General features: G+C 34.4%; 1 protein-coding gene across 2 annotated transcripts; it reads left to right on the forward strand.

Moving 5' to 3' along the window:
- Window positions 1-1,584: 1,584 nt before the first annotated feature.
- On the forward strand, window positions 1,585-9,738 carry LOC114737356 (uncharacterized). Of its 2 annotated transcripts, XM_028925278.1 has the most exons (6): window positions 1,585-2,135; window positions 3,529-3,711; window positions 3,813-4,089; window positions 9,232-9,353; window positions 9,444-9,478; window positions 9,584-9,738. In XM_028925278.1, the coding sequence occupies exons 1-6, from the start codon at window positions 1,773-1,775 to the stop codon at window positions 9,585-9,587; spliced, it is 984 nt and encodes a 327-aa protein (XP_028781111.1). In that variant the 5' UTR covers window positions 1,585-1,772; the 3' UTR covers window positions 9,588-9,738. The 2 variants fall into 2 exon arrangements, with proteins under 2 accessions (XP_028781111.1, XP_028781112.1); XM_028925279.1 differs by lacking the exon at window positions 1,585-2,135 and adding an exon at window positions 2,350-2,534 and having other exon boundaries at window positions 9,444-9,738.
- The last annotated feature ends 1,315 nt before the right edge of the window (window positions 9,739-11,053 follow it).

The raw sequence follows: 11,053 nt of genomic DNA on the forward strand, positions 1-11,053 counted from the left end.
TTATGATTGGTGACTACGTTTATTATTTAATCAAACTTTGATTGTTTGCGAATCTAAGTGAGGTTGTGTGATTAAATATGGTTGATGTTATTTCATATTTGATTTGCTTTTGACATGCAAAATTGATTAACAACTTCATAAGGTTACATATACAAAATAGCTATACTGAAAAAAATTTAAAAAATAAATGGGTTACCCCGTAATCCGGTTAGCCCAAATGGGCTGCCCTATAGCCCATTTAATACGGGCTAAATGGGGGGTTATAGGTTAGCCCATGCCCATTTATTCATAAATGGGCGGGCTATGAGCTAACCTTCGGGTTAGTTCACCCCACCCATTGCTCAGCCCTATGGATGCTGGAAAAATGAAGCACAAATATTTTTTTATTACCTCCGGTCTTATTTATAAGAACTAATTAACTAATTTGAAAAAATTAAGGAAAGAAGTTAAGTTAGTTATTTGTAATAAATATATGTTGTCTTTCTTAAAATATCCCTACTAATTAAGTGTATTGGCTAGAACTATTATTATTAGAAGGATTATCTCGAAAAAAAATACATAAATATGAGAGACAAAGTGGATTAGGGTCTTATATTTAGGACCAAAATAAAAGTCAAATAAGATCTTATATTAAGAATAGGAGGTAGTACTATACACATCTGGTTCCACCTTTTTATTCTTCCATTTCCATATTCCAAATTCCCCTAAAATTCTCATAACCTCTGCATTAAGAATGGAGCTATATCCTATCACCAATAAAAAAGAGAGAGAAAAGAATGGGGCTATATCCAAAGAATCAAATCGCTAGTAGAGTAAGACTCCTGTAAATGCTTATGAAACACGTATATAGGGAAGGGAATACTTGTGAAGACAAGCTACCTAATTTGAGTTTTACATAGTATATGGTGGTTAATTTTTTTTTTTTTGATAGGCCACCAAAAGATTTGTTACCATGCTTGTGTAATAACTTTGTGGGTTTTGCATATCAATGGAAGGGATATTTGAATGAAATCAAAAACCATTATTTCAAAAATACTTTTATGATATACAAAATAAATATGTAAAGGAGTTTATCTTGATTTATAAAAAAATACTTTTAAAAAGCGCTTTTCATACTAGCCAAACACCCCCGAAATAAGAGATTGAGCTTTATCTCATATTATTCACACACAAAAAGTAAATGAGTTATGATTTCAATTTATAATTTAAATTTATATTATTGTCATGAGTTTGTTTGAATCCGTGAGCTTGACACCATTAATTATAATAATTATCACATGATATCTCTAGTGTCTAAACTATCTTTGTATAGCATTAGATAAGAGTACCATATTAATTTACATTCCTATCTTAGTATCTTAATCCAACTATAAATTGGAGGAGTATTTTTGCCACGTTTTTGGATGCTAATGATTCATTTAGCTGGTATAACCGAAAAGTGAAAGGAGGACCTATCGGCTTTTCAGGAAGGGCATGCCAGAATCATGCTTTCTTGAAAGAGATGTAATACCAGAAAACCCATTGCGCGATTGACTTTCACGGCACATTTCGCGACGGATAGAGATTGCCAATCCCAATCAATCCAAAAGAGAACCCCGCCCCCAATCCACGTGCTGTACTTCTGTCACAACAACTTTTTTCACGCGCCGAATTCAACGCTGCGTCTCCAGTCTCTTCAACATCTTTCCCAGGAATCCCAAACCCGGCAAAGCATCTTCCCAACGATCTCAAAAATATCTGGCTCACATCGCCTCAGGATATTATCCCTCGTGATGACGTGGCACTCCGATTATATGCTGCCACGTGTAAAAGCGACGCCATGTGGAGCCTTTTCTTTTCTGGTTCCGCAGACCTTGACTCCTTCCCATTCTTCTTCCCTCCTCTCCTTCCCACTCGCAACAGATCAGCGACGCTTCCTCTCTCGTTCTTCCTCTCCGAAATTTCTGGTACTTTCTACATTCATTGTATCACTTCACATGGAACGCAACCGCCGGCGTAGTTATCAGCCGCACTTATCCTCTTATGAGCCCCGGGATCGTTGCAGTACTGAGTTGACTCAGGCAGGCTCTGCCTCCTCCGCCATCTGTATGGATACTTGCGGAGATATTTCACGTCATTCCGCGGCTCCCTTTCCCGTAACTCTACTTATGCTGGTTTCTCTTTTTTATTTTGTTCTGCGCGCCTCGTAGTTTTTTCAGTTTCATGCCTTTGGAAGGATTATCACAAGTTCGGAGTGTTGATCTTGGAATTAATTTGATTTCCCGTCTAACTCTGCATTTATAAGTGTGTTTTTCAGATTCAAGGTTGTTCGATCGCTTTTGCGTTTTTGTTTTATGGCCATCAATTTTGTTCCAGTGCAATTTTGCTTTGATCTGCATGTCATTCATTGGCGTTATTTTGTTTATTTTGAGCATAAATCAAGCTGTTTTTAACACTTGTCCGCTGATTTTGCCACACAATATGTAATGTGTATGAGCAGAAAAGGGGGTTTATTGAATGTGATGTGTTTCATCAGTGAGCTGGTTAAGGCCTTGGTAATTCTCATTTTCTTTTGTCCTTCCTCTGGTCCATAGAGCGAATCCGTTGACCACCACGTTCACGTCTTCAAGCTGGTTTGATGCTGGACGCTTTGTAATGAACTTGCTTTTGGTTTACACGCTTGATTTTCTAAATGTGCTCTCAATTATGTATATCTTAGCAAGCTGTCTCCTATAATTTAGGGGTAGATCTTCCAAATTCTCCTCCCTACCTCTTTCTCTGTCTCTTTCTTGATTACATGTTATATGTGTCTGTTCGTTGGAGAATCATCTCGGCGGTATAAGTGAATCAAAGATATACCTTTTCTTAAGGATTTTTTTTTTTAAAGAATACCTTAAATTTACATATGACAATTCACGCATTTAAATTGAAATGCGGAAAGTTCAAATTAGACTGATTTTTTTTAAAAAAAAAAAATCATCAGCATATTTGCTTTAAAGTTTGCATCTAATTATCAAATGATAGCATCAATCTCCGAACTTCAACTCAGAAGCTTGTTATCCTGTAAACATAACTTTGTTTACTGAAAGCCAACAATCTACGTTTGAGCATGCAAAGACTTGCAGACGCAGCACAGGCTTGAGGATAAAATGAAGGAGAAAAAAGATTGAAAGCACTGATTTATTTAAATGTATTTTTTACTGGGTCATAATTTTGGTTAGTCATACCGAGTAATGTATGTAAATTGACTATTTGTTCTGGTTTAGATTTCATGTAAATCAATGATGACATTTTCACTTTTGTATATCTTCTCTTGTCAGGTCATATTCTTCTGTATAACTTGTTTTCATGAGGGGTCAATTTCTATTTGCTTGGAAGTGAATGTCTCATTTTTTAACTGCTAGTGAAAGAAATAGGGTTTGAATTAGACAATGGAACTGTCAATTCCATGTCGGGAGGGATGATTATATGTGATCACCTAATAATGATGTACGCTCTCTCTTCTTGATGGTCAAGGAGTTACTAAACCTCAGTTTGGAAATTTTGTAGCTGGACGATTTGACAAGGTGGACAGATTGGCAACACAATTCATATCTCAATTCTTTAGAGGCCTCGTTTGTGAATGAAATGTACCATTCGGCGCATTTACTTGGCTGTCAGAGTGTCCAAAATGACTCAAATGAAGTAGATAAATCTATAACTTCACAAAAGCTGTGTAATATGTCTGGACAGGTCAGAGATCATTTCCTAATATCGTCTCTTTGATGAGGATGTCTTGAAATTTTATGCTTTACCCTGTGAAATCTTGCCTAATTATTTTTCGCTGCTTTCAGTTTATTCCGCAAGATGGTTTCTGGAAGAAAGTTAGCCATGAAAGAAATGAACCTATGTTAGAGAGCACTGGTGATTCTCATGTTCTTGCAGGAGGTCCATTGAAATTCACATCTGCAGAAAGAGGCTGTGCTGTGAGAGACTTTGCTGTCCATCACAGTGGCTTGCTTTGTGATGAGGGTCGCAGAAGAGGGAAATCTATATTCTCTGGCAGATCACCAAGAAGTTCAGCAGAACAACATGACCCATGCAACCCTGAATCGGTCGCCACTACTGCAGGTAACTCCAAGCTACCCCTGCAAGATGTTATTCTGTTGCCTTGTTACTGACACATTGTTGTCTGTTTTTGTTGTACATTGTTATTTACATGGCTTTAACACACACTTACACAACGCAGATGTTCCTTTTAGCTTAGTTTCAAATATAATCTTATAGTTTGGTATGCATCTAGCTGGTACATCCAGATCATTGGGCGGCTGTTAAAGTTCCCAGAAAGGGATGGTGTAACATCATTCCTTAAACCCCTTTCAATGTGCATTTGGAAGCGTTATGATTCAAGCATATCACGAAACAAACTCCTAAATTGAAATTTTGAAATTCACTTCTCGGGTTACTATTTACTGTTTAATTTCATATTTTCAGTTTAACTTTAAAAAATCATAATTAATTATAGAAAAATTGTATTTTGATTCTCTACAGGAGAAAAATATAAATCTGGCCTTACCCCATGCCAATTCGTACAGTTTATCCATGGAAGTTATTGTTCATTTGGTCAAAATAGTATTTTCCAATTTTTCTGCCTTAACTTTGATCGATCATAACTCTTAGTACACATATTCATTTTAAATGATCTACTACTTGTTTTGAAGCTCCTTTAAGTATACCAAATTTCATAAGCAGATTTTATCATTTGATTTCCTTCTACTCTGCCACTATTTCGTGGCCATTTAGGGATAATTTATCCTCCTACTTACATTAACAGTTCATGATTAAATCTTTCCATGCATATTATCATATCATCCATGCACTAACCATTCTCATACATTATCATAGTCAATTATACATGCCATTATTGTCATTTGTCATCACATAACATTAGTGGTATGTTTATAACATATATTGGTATACAAATTATACAATGCAATACAATAAATCTCTTCAATTCTTTTTCTCTTTTCTTTGCTTCCACTTTATGCATCCTTTGCTTGATTATTATCACCTATTAGGGTTATTTAAGGGAAGGTGAGATTCAGGAGAATCTCAGTAGTAAATATTACCATTTATACATGCAAGATGGATGCAAATATGTGACATGCTTATTTGATTTAACTCATGCTTACTTATAACGTTATTTAATGTTTTACACTAACAAACATGGCCATGGGAAACATAAAAGAAATAGAGCATTATACTTGTATTTGCATCTCATATAATCATCAAACAATATAATGCACATCAACATATAAGCATACACGTCAAGAACACAAGAAAGGTGAGTTCACTACCTTGTATCTTTAAATTTTTCTTCCTTGCTCCCTTTTATCCCAACTATCAAGATTGCTTGAACAATCTTGCTATTCCTCTTTCTTAGTGTCTCATGGCCCTAAATTCACAATACACCATGACAGTCAATCCATCAAGACCACAAAAAACCATTAACCATCTTAACTTTTAAACTTGTTCCTTTTTAACCTTAAATTTTACTTTCTTTTTCATAATCGTTAAAATCATTCTCTTAGTCATTTCCTATTCAATTTTTCATGAGAAATCCAAATATGAGTTTAGATTTAACAAGGTCTAACTCCTTTCCCCACTTCTTAACGTGGCCGAATAGTATGCCTTTAGGATCCAAAAATTCCATTTTTAATTCTAATGCTTCCAAAACTCATTAGAAGTATGAAAATTATCAAAATCTAATCCTAACACTAAGAACTAACTTTGGCTGTATAGCCCCTTTAAGTCACACAATCATAAAATTCAACCAATTTCAACATAAAACCACTTGATTCTTATTCCTTTCAAGCTTTTAAACATTATTCTAACATTAATTTCATCTTTCCCTACACTTAACAATTTCGTGCAACCCCTTTACTAAGGGTTTCAAGCTTCCAAAAACCATTAAAACCTATAACCAAACTCAACAAGACAAGTAGCGAGATAAACAACATCAAAAACTATGATCTTACCTTGTCTTGGACCTTAATTTTGCATGGTTTCCCTTGCTCTTTCTCTTCTCCTTCTTCTCCTCTCCATTTTGGCCTCCCTCTTTAGACGAATGGGAGGGTAAAAGGAATTTATAGTTAGTAAGCTTAAACTTTGGCTATTGATGTTGTGTATATGTGGTTTAATCTTGGCCATTCATTTGCTCTTTCCTTATGATCTTGCCAAGTGTAATCAATATTAACAAGTGTCCTTATGAAATCATGCTTACATCATCCTGCTTACATCATCAGCTTTATATCTCAGCTTCCATCTAACCATACATATAATGCCTTCTCCTCCTATCTAACAATACACAAAACCTCTTATATGTCTCTTCATCATTTTGACATTAAAATAGGGAGAAAATTAATAGGAACTAGGTATTCTTCCGCCTATCTTGCCATTCTGTACCATATCAGATATTTTTTCGAGTCCTAACTTACTTGGTACTACTGGGATATGTTTTGACACCCTTTTCTCATCTCAAATAAGTCTACATATGGCGTCATCTCAGAGAAGCATAGAAGAAAATAGTTAGCTCCACTGACAAGCTACTTAGCTTTACTGAGTCACGCAGTAGAGATTTTGTTGTATCGAATAGACAAATGATTGTCTAAAACGTACCTGTACTGCATTCTGACTTTTTTACTGTCCATAAATATCTCCCTATGACTTAGCACGCTGGCTCAAAGGTGTCATAATTGCATCATAAATGCACTTGGCGACTCAGCATGCTGACTTAGCGCCGTAATAAATATGATCTTTTTTCTTTGTCTCCTATTTATGGGACAAAAATTATTTAATATTTGGTTGAAACATTTTATTCAATTCAAAACTCCAAAAATCCATCCATCCATACCATAAACTTCCTTTAATTCTGGAAAAAAGCTATAAATTTTCTCAGACCATAATTTAACTCATAAGTATTTCTTTTTGAATTTCCCATAAAATACCTTAAATGGCATAACTGGCTTTTAAATATTCTTAGAGCCATTCTGCTCATCTTCTGAGGTTGAGATTGATTTTATAATTTTTTATAGCCTCTTAACTCATGAATCCCATTTTTACTTACTTTTCTAAGATTTTCTTATGGCTCAAATAATTAAATCTGACAATATACCTCGAAATGAGTTATAATTTTTAAAATTCATTTGAAGTCAATTCAAAGGTATTTCTGTAACTTTTCTTCACATACAAATCTTAACATGTCATTTCCTTTTTTTTTTTTTTTGATTTTTCTAGAATTTTTGGACTTATTTTTCATCTTTGCCCTTTTCGGCCTAAAACTTTGTAAAATTATGATTTCGTCCCTGGTTCGCTCAACCTCAAGAATCATTTCTCTACGATCTTTAGTACAACTTTTAGTCCTCATTCATCTCTATTTTTTATTCCTGGGCCTCGAGACTTCACTGGAGTCTTTAACTTCTTCTTATTTCAATCATAGAAAACTTTCGTTTTATGATTTAGTGTACAGGAATCCCTCTGTCCCGTCAGAAAAACTCTGGGACTCTTGTCATAAGGAGTCTAGTAACCTTCTCATTTTAGGCTATTTTCTACATCGTTGGGTCCAAAATTTGAGATGTTACAGATGGTATTCAATTAATGGGTTGCCTCAGTTTCTATGAGGCTGAAAATGATATTTGGCCTTGAGCCATGGGATAGAGGAGGCTGCTTACCAGCAGTAAATGATTATTGATACCGGTCTCATTGAAATTTCAGGTCTACAATGGAAATAATTTTTCTGATTTTGTAGTTATCAATTTATTTGTGTTATGTCATAATGTATAACCTTAATAACTGAAAAAATATACAGATTTCTTTGGCAGCAAATGACCATGCAAACAACTTTGATTTTTTTCCCCCCAAATCGATTATTTATTGGCTATCCTTGTTATATATTTGTTGTTCCTAAGGAGACTAGAGAAGGAAATGCTTTCCTGATGGAAATTGCTATGATTTAATAGTAAACCTACTCCTTTCGTCCTTCATGTATTGATGACATATATGCACTTTTATTGGTACGCAAATCACATTTAACATGTGATTTTTCTCTGGCCCGAATCCGTATATTTGTTTCCTCATATTAGCTGGTTAATGGGCCATGACTCTTGGGCATTCATTGAGTAGATTCTTCAGAAGAATCACAAGGCTTTTTATTAGTTAATAGGTTGGAGTCCTCGTCTTTTTTGCTTTTTTTTTTTTGGCCTTAACTAGTTTCTTACTTTATGAGTCTTTATTTTTCTTTATATCCATTTTCTATGATGATTGGTTGATTCTTTTGTCACCTACCTTCACCTATAAATTGCAAGCATTGTGTTTGCTGTAAAATAAAAAATTTCACACTGAAATTTGCCGAGTGGCATGATGGTAATTGAGCTGAACTTATATACTGGATGTGAAACTGTGTGAAGAAAAACACGTTGATTTATTCAGCAGTTGAACTTCTTAAATAGGGGAATCAAGCATAAATTTAATTATTGTTCGGGTATATGTCCTGATTATCCTTTTCGTGTGTGTGTCAATGTGGTTTCATAAGCATCCTATATGTTTCTTTTTATGTTTTGCCACTCAGGTTTTAAGACTTGATTGTCGTTGCTTAGTGCAAAGAAGTTTGAAGTGACCAAGCTTTATTTTGGACACCATTCCGTCTTTTTCCAAGTTCTTAATCCCCACAGATACAATGAATTTTACGTTTTACAGAATTAAAGTACCTTAGTGGTTAATTCTTATGTTGCAATGTTTTTGCCATTGCCAACCATGCTGAAGCAACATTCATGGACCACTAAAATTATGATATTTTACTGTTGTTCCGGGGTTGAGCATGTCTCATTTGAATATGCTGCATTGATGGACTGTTGTTTTTACATTATGATTTACCAGCTATATAACTTTTCACGAGAAGTGATTAATCCTCAGCTAAAACAGGTGACCATTAGATCATGCTTGGGTGGAATGAACAATGTTTAGTTATGGAGTTCCTGTAAATCAGTTGTTCATAGGACAAACTTTGTAATATGAAGCTTATCATGGTTTAAAAAAGTTAGTAGTACTTGAGTTGAGTGGTTAACAGTGAAAAAGAGTTTTCTTTCTCTCTTTGGATGGGAAAAAGAGTTTTCTTTCTCTTCTGTTATTATGCCATCAACCAAGAAAAGGGTGTAATATTTATGATTAAGATCGTCTTCTGGATGTCAATAAGGGGGTAATATCTATATGCTTTAGTTTTGGTAGAGTTTACCGATCAAAACTTCAAGGATGAAGATCAAGGGGCTCCTTCAAGCTGTGTGCCTATCGATGAAAGGTTGAAGACAGCTTCAGCTGATGATGCTTCGAGACATGATCATGTACTGTTTAGTATTTATATGTTTGTTTGCAACCATATCAAGTACTTTTCAAATCGGTAGCTTACATGTTCAAATTCCTTTTCGTTTCAGGTTGTGCCTATTGAAAAGTTTTACTCAACTTTCAGGTAGTAACCATTCATCCTCGAAAAATAAAAGACATGATGAATTGCTATCAGAACTCCGAGATAGCTTCCATCCACCAAAATCTGATCTGCATTACTTTCTAAAAGGTAGCTAATCAGTTGCAACTCAAAATCGAAGGCTTGCATATCACAGCAGATGCTGATAGAACTAAAGGGACAACTACACTTGGTGCCCTTGTTCAAGAAATTTGCGGGGAGACTCGCACGAGGCAACTCACAAGTCATTTGGCCACTTCTTACATACTATTCTTGTAGTATTCTTTCATTGTTTTCCCTTGAGCTTTTTATCAGCTAATTTGTGCTTTTAATTGATCCAGATAGAAAATTTGAATATGCGGTTTCATTCTACGTGGTTCTACAGTTCTGTGGCGTTGAATTGTTGGGTATGTCTTTTGTTCAGTTGTGAGGCTCTGTTGCACAGGTTGTGGCATCCTTGTACTACATACTGTGCAGGACTATGATGCACCATTTCTATTGGCCCTATGTCCCATTTCGGGTTAGGAAACTTTAAAATAGACTTGCTCTAAATATTATATATAAATTAAATCAAATACGACTAGCCATATAAATATTTACTGTATTTTATTTTATTAGCAAATGTAATCTTATATGTTTATTTACCATTAATTCAGTCCATGTATCTTTAAGAAATCAAATTTAAGTACGAATTTGATTTGAGATTTATCCTGAGTTTGGGATCCCGGAAGAACGCAAATTTGATGACCGAGCACTGTATTCTATGACCTTGCCAAATATCAAATCAAAAGCATATCTGTTTTATTATTGATGACTGGTGATTGTTGATTATTGAAGTGCCTTGGTTCACCTAAAGATAGCTGATCTCAGCCGAATTAGTTGAAGTATACTTTTGAAGATGGCCAAACTCAATGTTTCATGTGAACCACTAACCCCAATCAATACTTAACCACCCCACCCGCTACAACACAGTCTGCCCTCCTCAACTACGTAGGTTCGTTTGTCAAGTTCTTTTCACTTTCTCCATTTTTAATAATAATAATAATAGGCTAACATATTTTAAAAATTACTCATGATAAATTTATTATCTGTTTGAGGTTGAAAAATGATACCCAGTCATTTACGATGGAAAAAAAATAAAAACCCTAAATTATCTAACATTTAATTTTTTTAAAATGAACAAATCATACAAAGAATAAAATGATAAGTTTAAATTTAACATCTTTTTATTACTATCTTGTTATCTATGTTTTACTCACTTAACTCTTAAGTAACACAAACATCTACAAATGGTCAAAACCCAAATTAGTTATCAAGAAGATAAATACTTTTTAAGTTTTTACTGCTTTCTTCCCTATCAAACAAATTACTTTCGAGTTTATTTATAAAGGTAAATGATAATTAAATTACAATTTTAAGTACTCTTGAAGAAAGTAATATTTATAACAAATAATAAAGGGGAGATATTATTTCATATCCTAAAGAAAAACAAAAGAAAAAGAAGTTTTAAGTCCCACGATAGCCACAAATGATTGTCATTTATACTCTCTTTTTGTTTTTCTTTTTTTAATGCCAAACTTT

The sequence above is a fragment of the Neltuma alba genome, unplaced genomic scaffold (assembly GCF_004799145.2).
Source record: "Neltuma alba isolate B1F8T4 unplaced genomic scaffold, ASM479914v2 tig00013435_pilon, whole genome shotgun sequence".
NCBI classification, from domain to species: domain Eukaryota; kingdom Viridiplantae; phylum Streptophyta; class Magnoliopsida; order Fabales; family Fabaceae; genus Neltuma; species Neltuma alba.